The following is a 21405-nucleotide window of genomic DNA, read 5'->3' as shown; positions in this document are numbered from 1 at the left end:
GAAGAAGAAAGCTTGCCATAAACCCCACGGGCGAGGCCTCACGCGTGAAGGGCGCCAGTTCAAACGCTGGCCTGGCCCTTCACGCGTGATGGGCATACACGTGTCAGCAATCTGGACACTAATGCGCGAGGCACGAATCTAGCGTTATAGGAAACCTTGATTTTATAGGCTTTGACCATCAATGTACATGGTTTGGCAAGCGAAATTTATTTTTAATCAAACTCACTCCATCGTGACGATTAAAAAATCTATAGAATCGTCAACTTGCAACAATTTCGCCTGTGGGTATAATCAAAGGAAAGCTTTGTTTTAGCTTGGAAGTGAGTGATCAAAGACTTTGGATATAGCACGTAAACGGAGGCGTTGTTTTCATGGACAGTGTCTTCCAAGCCGCAACTCTGAGAAAGATGTGAAGCAAGGAGATCGATCGCTCACCTCGTGTGATCATGCCATAGAAACATCGTCGACGACCTGGAAAAACCATCCCTCTCTCGCCAAGAGTGACATGCCCACGCAAAGTGGTCCTTGTTTCTAGCGTGAGTGACCAGACTTCCCGGCTTAGAGGCTCTAACAGCGCGCATTTTTCCTGCCCAAGAGAGAAAAAACACTTCGAGAGATTCGATGCACAAAACTAGAGGGAAAAAGGAAACGAAAGCACTGACTCACCGCGTGCGTGTGCTGAAGAGTTTGTCGCGAATCACGAATCTGGAACTTCCTTCCAGGCAAAACGAGATTAACAGCGTCACGGTTGCGTTGCGTGCCAAGTCAGGACGAAGAACGCGTACCCCCCTTTTCTTGGACGGGCCATCCACACGAACGAATCCAAAACAAAAAAACGCAGATCTCAATGCTGCTGATGCCGATGCTGAGGCTCCTGCAACACTCACGTTCGCAAAGTATTAGCATAAAACTCGGCTTAGAAAGCAAAAAACAAAAGCAATCTAACTTACGTTTTCGGGGTGTCACAACCAAACTTTCTGCTGTAACTCCTCCGCTCTCCTGTAAAAGTAGGCCCATCGTCATAGCACAGGTTGGTGATGCTTCATCATCATCACAAGCGACCAAATTTTCCTCCATATCTTTCTCCTCCTCTTTGTTTTTTTTTCTTTTTTTCTCTGCTCGTTTTTCGGCTGCCACGGACGGGGCTGACCGAGTCGTCCTTGTCTCAAGCTCCGAAACACTGGTGGCATTGCAACCAACTTGACTCCATAGTGACACCCATGATGCAGCACCAACACCAGCCAGCAGCTTGAAAGAGATCGACTGACAACGTTGCTGCTGTAAGAGCTGCCTGGCTGCCACTGCTCTTCCCAAGTACCAGTTATAAAGAAAAAATTTCTCGCCCCATTGCTGTTCTTCTTTTCTTCCCGTCCTCTCACGTGACATCCCCGGCTTTAAACCTTTTTGTCCTCTTTCCTCATTTCCTGATGCCTCCCACAAACTTACTGATCAAGAAAAAGCGGTGTATTTCCAGCTGATTGCGACGCAGCAACTCCAAGCGGCTTCACAGATCTTCCGAGGCGTCATCTGCGCTTGCAAAGGAAATATCCCGTCCCTGAAAGCTTGACTCGCTTCCTACGTGTCAGTGACAAAGTTGCTGTTGTTGCTGATGCCACCGTTTCGAGAAACAAAGGGGCGTCGGCAACACGATGGCAAATTAAAAGCTTCTTTCCATTGACTACAAAGCCTGAGGAAACAAGGGAAGAACTCCTGCATCAGTCCATCATTAACTCCCGATCGATGAGAAGAAGTTTAAACAACGGAGAACCTTTGCGTTTTTAACTCTCGCGCCGCTTGTCGGTTTTTTCTCCTCCGCTGGTGGCTTCGATGGAAGAAGATGATGGCTCCGTCGGCGCGGTAGCTTTATGGCCGGGGTTCGTGATCATGACGAAGTCCAGAAGCTGCGGCTCTTTCTCGGTCTTCAAGGTAGATGGCATTCCGGAAAGTTCCTGAACTAAAGAATGATAAACAAGAAACAGTGAAAGGATTAATTACCTTGAGAAGATGGATCCTAAGCTGGCTCGGAGAAACGCTTTCTCCAATACAAGTCATGACGAATGGAGAGTAATGCATCAAGGCGTGAGCTGCCGCCAATTTCTTCTCTTCTACCTGGAAATTCGCGTTGGGATTAGAAAAGATCGCGCCCACATCACCATTTTCTCACCTCGTAGCTCTCCATACACACTAGCCCTAGAGGAAAGGAAAGGTTTCACCGACTTGATAGAATAAAATAAAAGAGCTCACCCGCAAACTTTCACTTGGGAGCCTCTTGAATTGGTTTGATCCCCACGCTGCTGAGACGCAGCTGTTTAGACGTACGCCTGAAAGGTTCATGAAATGCATCATAGAGTCGCTTCACCTGCACAGCATTAAGAGAGAACGTTTCAATACGAATTTCCAATGAAACCTTCGTACCTTCCGCTCGCCGATACCAGGACAGCGTGCTAAATCTTCCATGGAAGCGCTCATCACTGATGCCATGCTCTAAAGCAAGAGGAGTAGAAATCGTAAGAACGAACTTTTACATCAAAGTAAAAGCAAGGCAAGCAAGAGATTTCTGCTTACCCCAAATGTTGAACCGAGTGTAACAACATCCGTCTTATTGATATGCCTTACGCTCGTCAATGCACTTGTGAGCTGCCAAACGATTAGCATTTGTTTACGCAAACCATCTCCAAGTAAGCTTACTCGGGACAAGTAGTCTTGGTCAGTCCTTTCTTGGATGTTATCGGCTGGCTTGTTTTCGTACATCTTTATAGTTTCCAGGTAGCGAGCGCATTCTTCCAAGCTGCAACGAACGTTACAACATACGATCAGAAAATACTACAGCAGTTTTGAAGCAAAGTACCTCCAAGCACAGAGCAGACTACAGTCATGGAGCAAAGCCGTCTTTGTCACTTCGTGCAATGGCTTAATGACATCCTCCTGAATAGTTCGAGCAGAAGAAAGCGTTATAGAGCTGAGCTATGAAAGAAAAGTGTGGAGATATCACTTGCCACATCCACATAGCACAACACGACTCGCAATCTAAAGTTTTTCTGCAGCTCGCGAATTCTAAAGTAGAGGTAATCCGGGTGAAGAAGATGGTAGCGGATGCTACACACAAAGGACGCAGAAGTTTAGAACATCTTTCCAAATGCTTGAGAAGTTTCGCCACCTGAGATACAAGGCACAGGAGCTCTGGCCAAGGACATAATCGGGAACAATGTCGTCAAACGTCCACCTCACATTGCGAATAAACTTGAGCACCGGATTTCCTTGCTGAAAAGAAAAAGATGAATCACTCGTTCTTTCGGAGCTTGGAGAAATCTCACTGACCTGACGCCGGCTCACAAGGATCGCATTTCGAGATTGCGAATTAGAAGCCCCACTTGCTGCTCCTGCTGGCGCCGATCTGCGAAACAACGATCAATCGCAAAATCCTCGCAATGGTAACTCCAATCCAAAACAAACCCTGAAGGAGGAGGCGCTGGAGCGGAGTAGAACGCGCCTTGCCTCACGAAAGAGAATGCATCCCCAAAGGACTGTTGCCGTGGAGCTTCTCCGTCCATAGCCCAAAACCTCCAGCCCTAAATAAAAGCCCTAATTTCTACCGTACAAGGAGGGGAATGTACGGCAAATCTTTGTTTCAAAGCATTCTCGGCTATGGCGGATGGAGGGAGGAGGCGAAATCCCCCGGAGAGGTGATCCTCGAGGTAGGGATTAGCGCACCCTGGCACCATGCGACCGGCATTCCGGCCGCAGCAGGAGCAGATCATGATCGCGGCGGTGTCCAAGCGCCGGGGATTCTTCCTGCTGTGGATCGCCTTCTTCCTCTGCCTCTTCGTCTACCAGAGCAATTACATCGCCCAGGTGAGTGGATCCAAGAGAATCGCGAGAGCGGTGCCCAGGCTCCGGCCAGTGGTCTTCAATCTCACGGATTTTGGGGGGATTGGCGACGGCAGGACGATCAACACGCGCGCATTCGAGCGGGCTGTGGCTGAGATCTCGAGCGCGGCGGCCAAATCCGGGGGCGCGCAGCTCAATGTTCCTGCTGGCGTGTGGCTCACCGCTCCATTCAACCTCACGAGCCATATGACCTTGTTCCTCGAGGAAGATGCCACCATTCTCGCCACCCAGGTACTCTATCCATCGTCCTCCAAGCTTTCATCGTTCCAAGTGTTCTAGCTCATCGTTCTAAGCGTTTTCTAGCAAAGAACTTTCTAGATCTTCTCGTTCAAAAATCTTCTCTTTGGTTTTCCTCGTTCCATGCCCGATGCTTCGATCTTCCTCCATTCTTTCTTCCATTTCAAAGTGTTTCTAGCGAAGAACTTTCTAGTGTTTTCTCTTGATCTTCTCGTTCCAATTGAACTTCCTCCTCCTTCCATGCTCGATCCTCGATCTTTACGTGCGTTTGTGCGTCTTTCTCAAAGCTTTCTCGTAGTGTTTTTTTTGTTTCCATCTCCATGCTTCCTTGTTCTAACTAAGAACTAACTGTGTATTATAACAGAGCGAGGACTTGTGGCCTCTCATGCAGCCTCTACCATCCTACGGCCGTGGACGAGAGCTTCCCGGCCCCCGCTATGGAAGCTTGATTCACGGCCAGCATCTCGAGGACATTGTCATCACAGGTTCGTCATTTTCCTCGCTTCTATAACTTCATCGATCTCCAGCAGTGTGACCATACAGGACACAATGGAACCATCGACGGGAATGGGAGGAAGTGGTGGGAGAAAGCCAAGCTCAAACAGCTGAAACACACGCGGGGACGTCTCATCCAGTTCATGTGGTCTCGCGGGATCGAGATCTCCGACGTGACTTTGAGGAACTCGCCCTTCTGGACTGTGCATCCTTACGACTGCGAGAATGTAACCATCAGAGGCGTCACGATAATTGCTCCACCAGATGCTCCAAACACTGACGGGATTGATCCTGGTAAGAAACAATGCAAGTTCGTGTGTAAGTAGTTCTTGACAAACTTCCTTTGCCAGATTCTTGTCGGAACGTTTTGATCGAGAACTGCTACATAAGCGTCGGAGACGACGGTGTCGCTGTGAAGAGCGGATGGGATCAATACGGCATCGACTACGGCAAGCCTTGCGCGAACATCACCATCCGGAACATTCAAGTGAATGCTCCTGTAAGGTGGGAAGAACTTCTTTTCCTTTCGCTCTATTCCAGTTCGTTGATCGATCAAAGTTGACGTCCATCTCCACAGCGCTGGAGTTTCCATAGGAAGCGAGATGTCCGGAGGAATCACCAACGTAACAGTGGAGAACGTTTACATCTGGAACTCCAAGCGTGGAGTGAGGATCAAGACGACGCCAGGAAGGGGAGGCTATGTCACCCAAGTGTTCTACCGCAACATCACCATGGAAACCGTGAGAGTCGGCATCGTGATCAAGACCGACTATGGCGACCACCCGGACGAGTTCTACGATCCCACCGCGCTGCCGGTGGTGGAGAAGATCTTCTTCGACGGCATCTATGGCAGCGAGGTGAGAATTCCCGCGAGGATCTATGGCAGCAAAGAAGTCCCCGTCCGGGGGCTGGAGATCCGCGACATGAACGTCGGCGTCACGAGAAAGAAGAAGCACGTCTTCCAGTGCTCGTTCCTCCAAGGCCAGGTGTTTGGGACGATCTTTCCAAAGCCTTGCGAGGATCTGGGGACGAGCTCGAGGCCGGGAGTTTTCAGAGAGGCAAAGATGACTTCCGAGAGTGATGGTGACGACGATGCTTAGAAATCGAAGGAACCACTCACGGTATCTTTTTTGAGCAAGAAAAAAACGTAACTTTCCTCCAAAAAAGCTGACAGCTCGTTAGAAAACACTAAGAGCTCTTGATTTCTAGAAAAATGAGAGTACTTACAGAGAAAAAAAAAATGGTTACTGTTGATTGAACCTACAAAATAATTCACAAGATGGTTGATAAGCTTACTTAGAACTCGTTGACGTAAGTTAGAATCGCCGAAGCCTTGCAAGAGCACCTGGTAGAAAAAAATATCCATTTTTTGTCAATGGAACTAGAATTTACCTGGAGCGCCAGTGATAGTGTCAAGAACATCTCTCGCCACAGAGAAGGTACCACCGCTTTCCTTCCTCCTTTCACAGAAGAGATGGCACAGGGGCTCTCCAGCCACTTTCCAAGCAAACGTGAAGCTGGGCTTCCACTCTTTCTCGTTTTCGCTCCCTGCTCGCGCTCGATCCAAGCAAAACTGGACGTGATCGTGGACAACGCTGTAGATGGCGCAAGACTCTTGGTAGATCTGATAAATACTCTTCTTTGCTCCATCCAAGTTCGTGGATCCGGTATAAAGCATCTGAAAAAATCGTCTTTATGAGTGAAAACCAACGACAAACTTAAAAAGCATCTGAAAAAATCGAGAAAAAACCTTTTTGTGTGATCAGCGAGAACCTTACCTGACAATACTGCGCAGCGATCTCGTCCGTCTTCTCGGCCGATTTCTCGTCCAAGGCCAGGCTTATTTCCAGACGATAGTTGTTAAAGTGCTGCCTCCACAAGTCTTTGTAGCTCAGGTAATTCCCGTAGACAAACTCCTCGTAGAACATCAGAGGTCCTGAAACAACAGAAAGCTTCCTCTCAAGAACAAAAGAAAAGCACGAGTTGTCCGTACCTGTGAATTCCTTGGCTTCGTTTTCAATTACCTCGGTCACTAGATTATAGATCTTTCCAAATATCGAGGTTGATCTATACACATTGTCCTGTTGCTGGATCTTACGTCTATTCGGATTGTTGCTGTTCTCTTCGACTAGGAAATGCGGCTTGATCTTGTCGCACAAAAGCCTATCCTCGATAGTAACCTGCGAAGAAATGCTCAAACCAAAGTTTTCACTCCAACTAAGATAACCATTTCTCCGGTTTTATCCGCGTCCAGAGCCAAGTAGTACAAATCAGCGAGCTCGAGAAGGCAATTCTGCCGAAACTCCCGTTCGCGTACATTGTCAAAGCTTGTGCTGAGATACTTGTCCATGTGAATCAGCCAGTTTGTGGCCGCTCGGGAGATTGCAAAGCTGCAAAACAGTGAGAAAAACCAGTGACAGAAAAATGTAAAGATCGATCTTACTTTGGCTTGAATATGGCTCTGAGGAACATAGCCACTAAACGGCTCATTATAACTTCGGGGCTCATCCCCAAGCAACTCGGCACGGCCGTGGTTCCGTTTGTTCTTTTCTCTTGCCATGGCAATTGCGGCTTATAGAGGTTTGAGACCTGCTAAGACGAAGATCATCAGGAACAAAGATGGTAGTGTTTACAAAAAGAAAACCAGAAACACACCTGCTCGTTCGTGCAAATCCAGTACAAATCACCGTCCAGATCGCTGTTTGCAATCTCGTGCACGACGGAACGAGGCCCTTTCGTCGGGAAGATTATAACATACTTGCTGTTTCCGAGGCAACTCTCCAGTTCCTGGTTCCAAGTTGCCTCGAATACGTGAACGTCGCCGGGGTGCATCCCCGGGTGCTTATAAACGAGAACCTTGTGCCTATGCAGAGGTCCATTTTCTCTTCGACAGAAAGAAACAAAAGAACAACTTGTAAGGAACGATTAAATGCCAGAGAGACACTTACAAGAGAATCGCGACTTGGTTTCTCGCAAGCGTGTTTGTAGGATCCGCAGATCCCATCAAGTAGTACGAGCCTTCGAGTGGAACATTGGCTTTTGCGTAGCGTTTGAGCTGCGTTCGTATCATCGTCATTAGACTGTTTCTTAGAAAGTGATCCGTCAGCGGGATCCCTGCGAGAATCATCCTTCTCGGCATATCTCCGAACGAGAATCTCGAACAAACTGCATCAAACACAAAATGACGTCACAGAGGAAGAGAAAGAAAAGAAGTTCGCCACTTTAGCTATAACTTACGCCTGTGAGCGGCAGCAATATCTTGCAGGGGAGTCATGGCCTTCGCAATCGCTTCTTGCACTACCTGGATGAAAAAACTTTCAGGAACACCCCCTTCCAGTAAGAGAGCTATCACGTAGCGTGACAAGCTTGCTACTGGTGGCTTGTGGCTATACAAAAACTCCGGCCATTAGAGGTTAGCATATTTCTCTCATAATCTCTATACCTTGTGGTGCAAATCTCCAAAGAATTGAAGCTTGGACAGTTTGCCAGTTTGGGATCAGCCTTAACCTTGAGCATTGAATCCCTGTACACGATTGTTTTATGCTGAAGCTGCAAAGAGAGAGATTATTGTAAGCACCGAAATTAGGAGAAACTCACTGTTTTTAAAGTTAGAAGCGTGCCTTTGACTGCTATCCCGTGATAGAAAAGACGTACTTGAAGCAGAGCAGGATACTCCTGTAGAAAAAAATCAGCTCGATGAAAATGGAAAAAGAAGATCAACCTCTGAAGTATTCACTGCAACTTGTTTCGCTAAATCCTCAGAAATGAATCCGGTTCCATCCGTATGGATCAAAGGCTTGCCGTTACAGCCCACTGCAATCTCTCCCCCCGGATCATGCTGCAGCAAAGATAATCAATCTGTTAAAACACGCAGCACAACTTCGGACAAAGGCCGCAACTCTGCATGGAATGTCCTTGAAACAAACGACATTAACTTCGCTCATGTTTACGTTGGCTGTCCATGTTTTTGAGAGTGCCAGTTGCAGCCTAGAGCCAGGTGCGTGAAAACCTGTGCAAGTAGAAACAATCATGGAAAACAAACCTCTTGTTGTAGAGCTGCAAGCATGGAACCGTGTGGATGTGCATGATATACTTCCGACAGGCATCCATCGAGCGGAACTTCAAGAAGTGCGGGTCAACCAGGTCGCTCGCAGCGATGGATTTTGTACACACGAAAAAGGATCGTTGCTGCCGCGTTTGCTTGACTTTTCTCATGTTTTTGCGTTTTTTTTCTTCCTTGTGCACTAAAAGAAAACAAACTGAGTTCGAGAAAACACAAACTAAAAACAAGAGCAAAGATGATCAATCCATCTCGTACCAAAGTACTCGAAATGGCGAAGCCCAACGTCGAAGCCCCTCTCGATGATATCTCGATACATCTCTGGACTCGTGACGCCTTGGCAATTGAATCTCACCTGGAGAACTTTATCGTCTCCAAAAGCTCTCTGCAAGGGAGTCCTGCCATCCTCGTAATATGGCCTCTGCAAAAAGAGAAAAAAAAAAAAACATAAACTTTGATTGCTTACACAAGACAAGCCAGAGAAATAAATAGTCTACCTGGTAGGAAATCCTCCCATGCTCGTCGACATCACAGGTATACATCAGCGACTTTGGAACTCGAGGAGCGCTATTCTGGCAAGAACAAACAATGGCCTTTTGGAAACCAAGCAAGCAAAGCTCCTAGCCTACATTGAGCGGAAGTCGCTGCCTCGCATTCACCAGCGAGCATAAGTACGACTCGAAAGCTTCACACTTGACGTCCTTCATTCGTCTCAGCTCCTCCACGCCGAGACGACCCTTTGCAAGGCACTGGATGAGATACCTCTTGTAGAAGTCAAGCTCCCCCAATGCTCTATCCTCGGAGCTCACTGGAAGAACAAAAAAAAGAGGTATCTTGAGACACACAAAGAAAGCTCCACACGATCAAAGCAAACCTGGCAACTGGGACATGACGGCGTCGTCTTGCTCGAGGAACTCCTCCACGTCGTCTTGAGACCATCCGTGGAAGAGTCTCTTCCTCGCCACAGGCTCTTCCTCATCGCCCATCATCGTGTACGGGCGCCTAAAACCCCCAATCCAACGTTCACATGCTCAAAAACTACAGCCCGACTAAATGCTCCCCCCGAGGAACCCGCGTCACGCCGCCCGGCTCTGCGGTACCGCTAGCGGTATACGTAATGCCATGTCAGCACCTACCATGAGCCCTAGATTAACCAGCGCGGCATCAGGACAAACGTGGCACCGTTACTGTACACGTAATGGTCCGAGCTGGCTGCCACGTGACCACTGTGGCTTATAGAGCCGCGTCGGCATCAAACCCTCGAGCTTCATGACGGAGAAGAGATCCAGTGCCCTGTGGCATGCCAATGCTGTTCCAACAAGTTCGATCGCGTCGAAGCTAGCTAGATCCAATCATACATGTGAATCAACGGGATGAGCAGCATCTCCCTGTGAGAATGATCGCAAGCGCCGCAAGGAGAAGGATCCAAGAGCCCCAGCCGCGCAATCTCGCAGTGGATCTCCTGCCCTAACCCGCCCCCCTAAATATCCCACATTCCCGCCCAATTCGAACAACATACTCCACGTAGGGCATTCCACGTCACTATGCTGACAAGAGATTGTCACAGCGAGACTCGAACTCTTGGGTAACTTTGCCAACTTAAGCCAGCAGAACAAAGCTTTGTCTCAGCACAATGCCTCCACAAACTAAGTTGCGTTTTTTTTTTTTTTGTACAGAAAGATATGCATGCAGTTACTTGGGGTGCAAAAACATTTGCCAAATCAGAGGAAATTGAAGAGAAGAAATTCGAGCATTCGATGATAGCGCTGAGTGAGATGGTGCTTTGAGGTCTTGTGTGGACAGCATTGATGTTTAGCTTTCCGTCTTCATCATTTTGGCAAATTTTTGATCGGATGCAGAAAGAAGTTTATCTAATTTATGACCTTCAACATAATTTATATTAGATTATATTTACATCATACTATATGATGGATGCTGTTAGTGTCCAAATACAACACATTTCAACTTTTGATATATCAAGAAAATCAGTTCTAGTCTGAAGAGATTGACTATGAAGTCAAGTCAGTCCTGCCAAAAGTTCGACAAGTCCCAAAAGCTAGGTGGAGACTTAACATTACGTTTCTCACCCAAACTCAATAAAAAATGGTTTTGGTATAAATTATCAAATAGTAATATTAATTTTATTGTGGTTGCCGACATATCCAATCTTAAAGTTACAGAGTAAAATTATATTTAGTGTGTCCTAAAGTCCATAAGTACGAACAGTTATTCCAGTTCTAGCCAGTCAAGTTGACTGTGACTTCTTTTTACTTCTCATCTGGAGATCGTCTCTTGAATGGCTCTGAAGTGAACGATTTCCGCATAAGAGATTCAATTATACCAATGGTGCTTGTATCATTTGGTGCGTTACAACGAAAAAACTGAAAATAATAAACCAAACACTAATATATCAATGCTGCAAACACTAGAACATTTGCACAGCAGATTATTGTCAATCCTTTTATTTGGGACATGACCAAGTCTAGCTTCAGATGTCCGCAACGTTGGGATTTCCAGAGTCCCTGCAATTCCCACAATAGTTCAGTGTGGCCTCGCAATTACCCCCATCGAATGCATGGCTTCCGCAGAGTCGGCAAGGCTGGTTTTCATACACATGGAGAAACTGCTGCTTGAGAACTGCCCCACTCACGGATGGATAGTTGCCATCGCACCTGAAAATTGCGGTGCAATGGCCAGATACACGAGAAGTGAAGCCATTATAGATTGTTCCGTCGGTGTAGCGAGAGATTGCTCGCCGGCAATCGGCCTGGTTGACTTGCGATCCACACAATCCAGAGCCATTGCAGTTGTCGTTCTTGGCGGAGCTGGACGAGCCAACGAAGATCACAAGAAGAATAGCAAGGACAGAAGACAGCGTGAGAGAAGACGCCATTGGAATTTGCTAGAAAGAATGCGATCTTCATCTGGTTTATAAAGTATTACATGACCTTTTAATTTTTAAAGCTTCTTTTAATTTTATTTTTCTAATCGAGAACTTATTTCAAATTAAGACTCAAGTGGTTGTCACCGTGGAAAATATCAACAGGAAAACAACAAAACTATCGTCTAAATAACGCTTCGTGAATTTTCTAAGGTAAACGTTGAGCTGTCTTTGCTTGGACTATTGATCACGATAAGAGTTACGTGATTCATCTAAAGAAGAAGTTTTGTTGTTTTCCTTGATATTTTGGATCCACAGTTCTCGAGATGTCATCCTTGTTAAGGCTAGAAGCCTCCAGAAACGCAACCGTAGTCTCTCTGGATTAGAAAACCTTGCTCCTCCAAAAGCAATTGTAAGTACTTTGTTTCCTGGCGCTTGGACTCTAATTCTCGCTTCTAAAACTATGTTCTATGTGCTTGACAGAGGTTTATTTTTCATCAGTTTCATGAGCCTTGAAACTTCAGCCATAAACGTCTGAGCCTTGACACCCAACGAGTCCCAAACCCCTGCTATAATATGCTCTCTGCGGAACAAGTATGTGAGAAATATAGCTATGACCACTCCAAGCGTTCGCCATGTGTAATGCCATGTCAACACCTACCATGAACCCGTTCAGCCACCAGCGGTATACCGCGCGGCAGTCCACGCATTGGCCAGCAGCACAAACGTGCACGGCTCCGGCACCGGCAGTACCAGCTCTTGAACCGCCCGCTGACCACGTGCCACGTCACCGTGGCTGCTACACGCGCCCAAGAGAGCCATCCACGTCATCGCGTCGCGCGGCATGGCGTGGGAGAGCTCCTCGGCCCCTTCGAGCTGGCCTGCCCGCCCAAGCGCGTCCACGATGCACACGTAATGGTCCGAGGTGGCTGCCACGTGGTAGTCCGCCGCCATGGACGCTGCCAAGCCCAGCGCTGCCGCGACCATTCCCCTGTGGCTTAGAGCCGCGAGAACCGCGATCAGTGTGATCGCATCCGGCATCAAGCCCTCGAGCTTCATGGCGGAGAAGAGATCCAGCGCCTGGGAATCCCGGCCATGGCGCGCGAATGCTGTGATCATCGTGTTCCAGGACACCAGACCCCTGCGATCGATCGCGCCGAATTCCGCGCTAGCTAGATCCAATCGCCCGCATCTTGCATACATGTGAATCAACGCGTTGAGCAGCATCTCCCTGTGACGACGATCGCAAGCGCCGGGATCCAAGAGCCCCAACCGCGCAATCTCGCAGTGAATCTCCTGCCCTAACCCCAGCCTCGCACTGCCGGCGCAAGCCTCCACAAGAACAAGCCAAGACACCTCTCCTAAATTTCCCACATTCCCGCCCAATTCAAACTCGCGGAGAAACACATCCAAAGCCACGTCAGCCTGGTAACCCTCCACGTAAGCTGCCATGAGGGCATTCCAGGTCACCATGCCCTGCTTGGGCATCTTCTCCAGAATCTCCCTCGCTGCGGTTAGATGCCCCGTTTGGGCAAATCCAGTGACGAGCGCATTCCAGGAGCTCATCTCTCTCTCGGGAATTCTATCAAATGCCACCCTCGCGGCATCCATCGCGTTTTTGTCTGGATTTCTCGAGTAGCAGCTGAGCAGCGCGTTCCAAGAGATTGTGGTGTGCTTGGGCATCCGATCGAAAATTTGCCTAAACGATGAAGAGCCACACATCAATGCCGTCCACGAGAACACATCGTGCTCACTCATTCGATCAAAGAGCTCTTTAGCATCGCGCGCCATGTCATTCTCACCAAAGATTGTGATCATCGAATTCCAGGACACCAGATCCCACTCTGGCATGAGCTCGAATTTCTTCGTTGCCTCTTCAATTTCCCCTGATTTGGCAAATGCTAACACTATTGCGGCCCAAGTAATTACATTCCTTTGTGGCATTTTACTATACAAAGAACAAGCACGATCAAAATTTCTAGAATTAAGGCAAACAATCAACATAGCGTTCGTGGAGACAACGTTGTGCTGAGGCATTAAATCGAAGCATTGTTCTGATATATTCATTTGCCCATTTTCGGCATTTGCGACAGTTAGAGTGATCCAAGAGTTTGAGTCTCGCTGTGGCATTCTCTCAAACAGAGAAACCAAAAGCCCAAGATCTTTTCTACTACAGTAATGGATCATGGAGTTCCAGGAGACGATATCGAATTGGGGCATTTTCGAGAATAGCTCCATCGCTCGATCGCAGCCCGCTTCTTGCGAGATCGATGTCAGTGCGGTTGTCCAGGAGATTAGATCCCTTTGCGGCATCGCCCAAAAGATCTCTGTCGCGGATTCTGCGCAACCACTGCTGGAGATCATCAGGTTCCACGAAGAAATGTCCCAGCAGGGCATTCTCCAGAAGAATTCCTCCATGCTTTCCCTGTTTGCATGTGCCTTGAGGATCAGGTTCCAAGACACGACGTTCTTGCGGGAAGATCGCTGGAAGAAATCGATAGCACTTTGAAGACCCAATCGACTCACGATGCCGCCGAGCACCGAATTCCAGGCGATCACATCCTGCTCTGGCAGCCTCTCAAACATTTCCATTGCTTCCTCGAATCGCTCCTCCGAGAGGCCCTGAATCATCGAATTCCAGGTCGATGCGTTGTGCTGTGGAGCCGCGTCAAAGATCTCTCGCGCTTTGGTCATCTCCCCACGCCTCAAATACGCCACAAGGATCGCGTTCCAGGAGAAAAGGCTGCGCTCCAGCATCCGATCGAAGAGATCCTTGGCCTCGTCGACACGAAGGCTGCTGCCAAGCGCCGCGATCATTGTCGTCCAGGCCAGGGAGAAGGAGGAAGAGTCCCCGGGAATCACCAAGAACAACTCCATGGCGCTCTCCAGATGCCCGTTTTGCGAGAGCCACAAAACCATCGAATTCCAGCTTATTCCATCCCGCGCTGGGATCTTCTGAAACATCTGATTTGCGCGGTCGAATATGCCGCAGTCGAGACACCCCTGGATCATCGCATTCCAAGAAACAAGGCATCGATTGGGCATCCAATCGAACAAAGCTTCGGCCTTTTGCAAATCCCCGCCCGCGGCATACGCTAACATCATCGTTGTCAACGTGATGGGATTCCACTGCGGCATTTTTGAAAACAACGATGTTGTCTCGTGGAATTTCTTGTTGTCTGCGCAGCTTGCCATGATTGAATTCCATGATACGACATTTCGATTTGGCATCCGATAGAAGCAGAGCACTGCCTCGTCCGAATGCCCGGTCTGGGCAATTGCTGTGAGCATGATGTTCCACGAGTAAACATTGGGGTTCTCGATCTGTTGGAAGGCAGCTGCTGCATCGCGCAAGCTCCCAAGCCGCGCATACATTTGAACGACCAGATTCGCGAGAAATGTGCTCCAGCTCGAGATGCTCCCATGGACATGCGCGTGCAAGCGCCGTCCCTCCGCAAGGCTACCACAGCGACGGACTGCACTCGCCAAATGGTCCTCGATCATTCATGGAACTCCATAAACTAAATTTAAGGATATTCTTTGTGTTAACCATATTTACCTATAATTAAACTATAATTTGGCTTTGACCTTTATAGTTAAAATAATTATTTTTAACAAAGTCAGTGCCAAATATATAATACAAATACCGTGTCCAAATACAACACGAGATAGTTTGACTATAAAGTCAAGTTGGTCTTGCCAAAAGCTGGAGAAATTCTAGCAGTTACAGTTTAATATGGTGAGACCAGAACAACTATGCCGCCAATTTTCCACAATAAAAAATATATTACCTGAAGCCCTGCATGATCAAACTCGTAATATTGCCGGCCAATTCTAAAATTCATATGGATCAGTCAAGTTGACTTTGACTTTTTTTCTTGGCAGATATGTATCTAAAAGAGTCTATCTAGGATCTTCACTCTAAAGTAGAGTCTTCTCAGATCTCCACTCTATCCAAGAATTAAAGGGACCAAGAGTGATAAAGTATTCAATTTGCATCTGTTGATGGCCCTGTGGAGTGAATGATTTCCACAAAAGATGCTAGTAGTTTTGCAAAGTCACAGCTTCTATGATCGAAAGTTCACTGCAAGCAAAAGGAGATTTATCAATCAAGTCCAAAGTTTTATGAATATTATTGGAGCGTGCCATTCAAGACTAGAGGGACCAGACATCCATGTAGTTCCCATGCTACACCATGCTACATAGTTAGACATAAACAAACCATACATACATTCAACATCTGGTGAAATAATGCTGCAAACACTTGCACAGCTTATTTAGAACATGTCCAAAGTCTAGAGCTTCAGTTCTTCACGGCATTGGGATTTCCAGAGTCCCTGCAATTCCCACAATAATTCAGTGTGGCCTCGCAATTGCCCCCATCAAATGCATGGCTTCCGCAGAGTCGGCAAGGCTGGTTGTCATACACATGGAGAAACTGCTGCTTGAGAACTGCCCCACTCACGGATGGATAGTTGCCATCGCACCTGAAAATTGCGGTGCAATGGCCAGAAACACGAGAGGTGAAGCCATTGTAGGTTGTTCCGTCGGTGTAGCGAGAGATTGCTCGCCGGCAATCGGCCTGGTTGACGCGAGATCCACACAATCCAGAGCCATTGCAGTTGTCGTTCTTGGCGCAGCTGGAGGAGCCAAGAAAGATCAGAAGGAAAGTAGCAAGAAGAGAAAACAACTTGAGAGAGGACTCCATATGATAGAAAGATTGTTGCTAGGTTTATGATTTTTTGCAAAGGAATGGTCTGGTTTATATAGGGGTATTTTGAAGATTGCGTGTTTGATACGAACACGCCATGACTCACTCTGGCTGCTGTGGTGGTTCGGGCATGCCAAACCTGGGTTTTCCGAAGGTAGGACTAGCCTAAATTTGGATGAATGTCCTAAAGCATCACAGTGCTCCAACTTTCACTTGCTACAACTATACTAACGTTGGAGCAGCAGATGAATCAACTGGAATGACATCGCTCATCTTCTACAGCATCTAGCATTCAAGAGGACAAGGTGATTGGAAATTGAGATGAAGTGCAAACACTTAGCGATTTTGAGGTTTACTCAAACACAATGAATCCATGCATCTCGCAGAGAGAGAGAAAATTGCTTTGATTGATGACGTGGTTTTGCATAGTACATATGCCCATCCAAAGGCCATATATATCCCTAAGTGATGTCGATGTGTTTGAAAATAGTGTAAAATACTTTTTTTAGTAAACAATAAAAATCACGTGAACTCTTCTTCTAGAGCCTCCAAATCACTCTTCTTTTGTATTCCAATGCTAGAACGTGTTTTTTGACTAAACGGCTTTGTCCGCAATGGCTAGCTAGCACTTCGATTATCCGCTCACATTCATGGTATATCAGGTACTTCGATGCTCTTACTGCTCACCGTTCGTGAATTATCTAAGCTTTTACGATCTGTGAAAAGCTTAAACTTCACAAACAGTGAGCAATGTGGAGGTAAGAAAATCGAAGATCATACCAAGAAAGCAAGCTTTCTTGGTATGAACAGGTCGGACAAGCTCTTGATTTGACCACCGAAAGGTTGTCCAGGCCTTTTCAAGTCACGTGATGGCAGTACGTATCCAGACGATAGTTTTGTTGATATTTTGGATGGTTCTTCTTGGGTGTTAGCGCCAAGGGTAAGAATTACTCCAGAAACGTGGCCGCAGTATGGAGTGCATCCTTGCAATCCAAAAATTCACATATTTCCTGGCGCTTGGAGTCAACCATCCAGGCTTTAAATCTTGTTTTTTGTGTGTGCAGGAAACAAAAGTTTATTATTTCTCAAATGCTCCTGTGAAATACTAAATCTAAAAACATTCTTTGATTTAGTTTACTTTAGGGTTGGGCTTTTCTCAACAACCTTTAACATAATTATAAATCAAAACAATATTTTAAATCCAGCTTGATTGGTGGAGCATGTCAACCCAAGTACAACACGTAACAAGTTTCATTTAGTGAAGACTGACTACAAAGTCAAGCTGGACAAACTTTGACTTCTGTTTTACTTAACTCTGTTACCTTTCTCTTCTCCCAGTGAAGATCATCGCTTTAATGGCTCTGCAGCGAACGAATTGTCCACAAAAGAAGCTTCTATACTCACTGCTTCAAATCAAAAGGAGGATCAATCAAGTTCAATGGACCTTGAAGTTGTCATTCAACATTTGGGGGGTTATGAAAACCAAACAATATCAAACTTGCACGGCAAATTATTGTCAATCCTTTTATTTGGAAGATGTCCAAAGCCTAGCTTCAGTTCTCCACGGCGTTGGGATTTCCAGAGTCCCTGCAATTCGCACAATAATTCAGTGTGGCCTCGCAATTGCCCCCGTCGAATGCATGGCTTCCGCAGAGTCGGCAAGGCTGGTTGTCATACACATGGAGAAACTGCTGCTTGAGAACTGCCCCACTCACGGATGGATAGTTCCCATCGCACCTGAAAATTGCGGTGCAATGGCCAGAAACACGAGAAGTGAAGCCATTGTAGATTGTTCCGTCGGTGTAGCGAGAGATTGCTCGCCGGCAATCGGCCTGGTTGACGCGAGATCCACAAAGTCCAGAGCCATTGCAGTTGTCGTTCTTGGCGCAGCTGGAGGAGCCAAGAAAGATCACAAGAAGAATAGCAAGAAGAGAAAAGAGCTTGAGAGAAGACTCCATTCGAATATGTTAAAAGGAATGCTGTAATGAGGAGCTGAAGTATGAAGAATGATTTTGCCCATGGAAAGGTTTGGTTTATATAGGGGTATTTTGAAGACTGCGTCATAGAGTGTTTACATGATCTCTTGATTTTTAACGTATTTTATAATGCAAGAACTTGTTTACAATTAGAACATGCTATTTGACTAGACTCGCACCAGCAATGGGCTAGAGATTGTCACAGCTAGCACATTCGATTGTCCACCCATTCGTTCCTGCGCTCCTGTATCAGGTACTTCGATTTTCTTACTTCCACACTGTTCACTGTCCGTGAATTTTCGAAGTATACAATAAGCTGTCTACAGGCTCTTGAATTTCACCGATTTAAGGCTGAGCCATCCTTTGCATTTAATAAGTTACGGGATTCATCTACAGATGATAGTTTTGTTGTTTTTCTTGGCTGGTTTTTTTTCCGGGTGCCAAAACGTGACCGCAGTATGGAAGAAAAACCTTGCAACCCTAAAAGCAATTTTAAGTACTTCTTAAATCTCATCAAACTTTTACCAAGCAACAAGACAAGGTAAGCTTCATGGATCGCTCGCATAAACAGTTCGATAAGAAAAAGAAGAAAAACTCAAATAAGTTTGTTTCTTCTAGCCTCTCTCTTTGTTATCTATCAGCTGAATTCATGCCATGCGCCACCAGGTGGAGTTTTGGTAACAAGGAGACAAAGTGCTTCATTTCAAAACGCTCGACCTTGTCGTGGGTGTTCCTAAGAATACGTTTGTGCATGTCAATTTTCTAGTGTTTAGTAGAGCGTTCAGGAGACTGGAAGAGTTAGATCCTGATGAATTAATAATCCAACTTCTCATGACTTAAATCATTTGATGATCACAAGTATCACAACCTTACCATGGGTTTGGCAGTGATATAAAAGATCGTTAGGTCTATATCACTAGTCAGTGGATCTAGAAACAATCTTTGTTCATACTTACTCAGTGGAAGCAGCTTAACCTCAGCTGATCATTCTTATAGGTTGACAGTCCCAAAGACATGCAATCTCATACTACAGAATCCGAAGGGAATAATTAAATGGAACTCGGGAACACAATGTTCCCGAGTTAGCAACTCAAGGTTGCTAAATGGCAATACTTGGTTCTTGGATCTAAAGGAGGGGTATGGTCTAGCACTTGCGTGATGGTTACTTGGCCATTTACAGAACAGAGACCGCTAAACCTATTTGGAGATCTCCCTAAGATAATCACCCTTCAAGTATTAATCTGTTTTTTAATGTTCGAGTTTGGTTATTTTACTCATTAGAGCGGAAAACATTGTATTATTCTTTGTTTTCTTAAAACATGACGAGAGTCTCAGTAGCTTTTGGATTTCCAGAGCTGGAGCAGTAGTTCAGTGTGGCCTCGAATGCGTGGTTTCCGCAGAGTCGGCAAGGCTGGCATGAAGGCTGTACCACTCACAGACACCTGAAATCGCGGTGCAATGGCCAAGTGAAGCCATTGTAGCTTGTTCCATCGGTGAAGCGAGAGATTGCTCGTCGGCAATCGGCCTGGTTGACTCGGGAGCCACAAACTCCTGAGCCATTGCAGTTGTCGTTCTTGGTGCAGCTGGACGAGCCAACAAAGATCACAAGGAGAATAGCAAGGAGAGAAGACAGCCTGAGAGAAGACTCCGTATTGGCATTTGCTAGAAAGAATGCTGCAATGATTTTTGTAATGGGATAGTCTGGTTTATATCCCGAGTCCTACAGTGTTTGCATGAACTCTCAATCTTTAAAGTTTTTTTCTAGACTCTAGGGCCCAAGAATTAGGGCTTTAGCTCGGCAATGGCGGTGAATGACGATGTAGAGAATGTGAGGCGATCGCCACGGCTAGCATCGCAAAGGGAAGTAGATTGGGAGGAAAAGTTCGCATTGTCAAGATCTTCGCAAGAGCAGGCCAAGAAAATCCGAAGAAAGCGCATTTCCATGGCGATTTGTAGCGAAAATCCTGCAGCTCCAAAGAAGAATGTGGTATATGTGAGACGAGCCGAGAGAACAGAGCAAGCTCCAATCTGTAAAACTCCAAAGCTCAAGGAAGTTTTACCGCTAAAGCAATCGTTCTTCGAGTGTGACGCGGTGGATCTTGCGCCACGGCTGCTAGGAAAGCTTCTTCGTCGAGAAGACGTTGTCTTGCAAATAACCGAGGTCCGAGCTCTGGTTTTTCTTTTTCCTCATTTATTTTCCTCTCTAAAACTTGCGACCAATGTTTACCAGGTTGAAGCTTATCGGCAGGACGACACTGCGTGCCATGCGCGCTTCGGTAAAACTCCACGCACGGCTCCCTTGGTATGAAATTCTTCTTTCAAAGCTCTCAATACGTTTCTTTGCTTTTAGTTTGGACAAGGAGGGCATGCCTACGTCTATCTGTGCTATGGTCTTCACGTAATGCTAAACGTTGTGGCTGATAAGGATGGTGTTGGTGCCGCTGTGCTCATTCGTTCCTGTGCTCCTGTATCAGGTTCTTCGATATCGCAATCTTTCGCTCTCTTTAATCTCATTAGCTCGATCGTTTTGTGAAGGTCTGGAAACGATTCAAACTCGCAGAAAGCAGCAAACTATTAAGCCTATACTGCTCACTGGCCCGGGAAAGGTTCGTGGTCTTTGCTACAACTTTAGGAACTAGAAACGCTTACGATCTTTGCAATGGACAGATTGGACAAGCTCTTGGATTGACTACTCAATGGTCGAGCCATCCTTTGTTCTCGCCAGGTATGAGCTAAGTTACGTGATATTCTCCACTTGAGAGATCTTCTCGAACAGGTGGTCTTGAGATTTTGGATGGTTCTTCTCCGGATGCCATTCTTGTCGGGCCAAGGGTAGGAATCGAATATGCACTGCCCAAGGACGTGATAGCATTGTGGAGATTTGCTATCGCTGGCACTCCTTGGGTGAGTGCTCCAAGAAATACCTTGCAACTCCAAAAGCACTTGTAAGTATACTCCAAATCGTCTTCTCCTCACGCTTGGAAATCAACGATCTTGCCTTTGCCTAAAGGCAAGCTTTAAAGTCTTATTAGATAAATCACACAAGAAAGTTTTCAGGGCTGAAGTATGAGATCGTTTATTCTAGCAGCTCTCATTCTAATCTCTCAGCTGGATTCACTGCCAGGTGCCCCTGCAACAAGTAAGAACAATGGTAGAA

At 46.5% G+C, this 21405-nt stretch overlaps 7 protein-coding genes across 9 annotated transcripts; 2 read left to right on the top strand and 5 right to left on the bottom strand.

Annotated features, from left to right (window-relative positions):
* Positions 1-191: 191 nt before the first annotated feature.
* LOC112347431 lies at positions 192-1778 on the bottom strand. Of its 2 annotated transcripts, none has more exons than XM_024678260.1 (3): positions 951-1778; positions 667-874; positions 192-607 (listed from the first exon to the last, which is right to left on the bottom strand). In XM_024678260.1, the coding sequence occupies exons 1-3, from the start codon at positions 1384-1386 to the stop codon at positions 568-570; spliced, it is 684 nt and encodes a 227-aa protein (XP_024534028.1). In that variant the 5' UTR covers positions 1387-1778; the 3' UTR covers positions 192-567. The 2 variants fall into 2 exon arrangements, with proteins under 2 accessions (XP_024534028.1, XP_024534029.1); XM_024678261.1 differs by having other exon boundaries at positions 192-586.
* A 143-nt stretch (positions 1779-1921) lies between these two features.
* On the bottom strand, positions 1922-3570 carry LOC9641705 (DNA excision repair protein ERCC-1). Its single transcript, XM_024678259.1, has 12 exons — positions 3454-3570; positions 3319-3394; positions 3158-3261; positions 2997-3096; positions 2849-2925; positions 2689-2788; positions 2566-2637; positions 2416-2484; positions 2245-2359; positions 2165-2190; positions 1996-2109; positions 1922-1949 (listed from the first exon to the last, which is right to left on the bottom strand). Exons 1-9 carry the CDS (start codon positions 3549-3551, stop codon positions 2255-2257), a joined length of 801 nt encoding a protein of 266 aa, XP_024534027.1. The 5' UTR covers positions 3552-3570; the 3' UTR covers positions 1922-1949; positions 1996-2109; positions 2165-2190; positions 2245-2254.
* Positions 3571-3611: 41 nt separating this feature from the next.
* LOC9638239 (probable polygalacturonase) lies at positions 3612-5808 on the top strand. The gene is made up of 5 exons (XM_002973389.2): positions 3612-4119; positions 4490-4610; positions 4669-4914; positions 4971-5124; positions 5198-5808. The coding sequence occupies exons 1-5, from the start codon at positions 3721-3723 to the stop codon at positions 5718-5720; spliced, it is 1443 nt and encodes a 480-aa protein (XP_002973435.2). The 5' UTR covers positions 3612-3720; the 3' UTR covers positions 5721-5808.
* A 42-nt stretch (positions 5809-5850) lies between these two features.
* On the bottom strand, positions 5851-9737 carry LOC9638238 (probable RNA-dependent RNA polymerase 4). 2 transcript variants are annotated; one of them, XM_024678182.1, is made up of 18 exons: positions 9555-9737; positions 9310-9488; positions 9178-9252; positions 8939-9101; positions 8663-8864; positions 8520-8607; positions 8342-8458; positions 8218-8295; positions 8063-8169; positions 7858-8006; positions 7569-7785; positions 7276-7504; positions 7064-7209; positions 6848-7010; positions 6614-6800; positions 6399-6556; positions 6013-6298; positions 5851-5965 (listed from the first exon to the last, which is right to left on the bottom strand). In XM_024678182.1, exons 1-18 carry the CDS (start codon positions 9667-9669, stop codon positions 5937-5939), a joined length of 2688 nt encoding a protein of 895 aa, XP_024533950.1. In that variant the 5' UTR covers positions 9670-9737; the 3' UTR covers positions 5851-5936. The 2 variants fall into 2 exon arrangements, with proteins under 2 accessions (XP_024533950.1, XP_024533951.1); XM_024678183.1 differs by lacking the exons at positions 5851-5965; positions 6013-6298 and having other exon boundaries at positions 6531-6556; positions 6645-6800.
* A 1431-nt stretch (positions 9738-11168) lies between these two features.
* LOC9638237 (meiotically up-regulated gene 117 protein) lies at positions 11169-11573 on the bottom strand. Its single transcript, XM_002973191.1, has one exon. It carries the CDS (start codon positions 11571-11573, stop codon positions 11169-11171), a length of 405 nt encoding a protein of 134 aa, XP_002973237.1.
* Positions 11574-12233: 660 nt separating this feature from the next.
* Positions 12234-15065, bottom strand: LOC9638236 (pentatricopeptide repeat-containing protein At4g02750). The gene has a single exon (XM_024678121.1). The coding sequence runs from the start codon at positions 15063-15065 to the stop codon at positions 12234-12236; it is 2832 nt and encodes a 943-aa protein (XP_024533889.1).
* Positions 15066-20023: 4958 nt separating this feature from the next.
* LOC9641703 (DNA-3-methyladenine glycosylase) lies at positions 20024-21312 on the top strand. Its single transcript, XM_002973388.2, has 6 exons — positions 20024-20409; positions 20479-20550; positions 20599-20722; positions 20784-20854; positions 20916-20973; positions 21025-21312. The coding sequence occupies exons 1-6, from the start codon at positions 20050-20052 to the stop codon at positions 21195-21197; spliced, it is 858 nt and encodes a 285-aa protein (XP_002973434.2). The 5' UTR covers positions 20024-20049; the 3' UTR covers positions 21198-21312.
* The last annotated feature ends 93 nt before the right edge of the window (positions 21313-21405 follow it).

This window comes from Selaginella moellendorffii, unplaced genomic scaffold, assembly GCF_000143415.4.
Source record: "Selaginella moellendorffii unplaced genomic scaffold, v1.0 SELMOscaffold_21, whole genome shotgun sequence".
NCBI lineage: Eukaryota > Viridiplantae > Streptophyta > Lycopodiopsida > Selaginellales > Selaginellaceae > Selaginella > Selaginella moellendorffii.
Note: the sequence above shows the minus strand (reverse complement) of the source record. Positions and strands in the feature narration are given on the sequence as shown.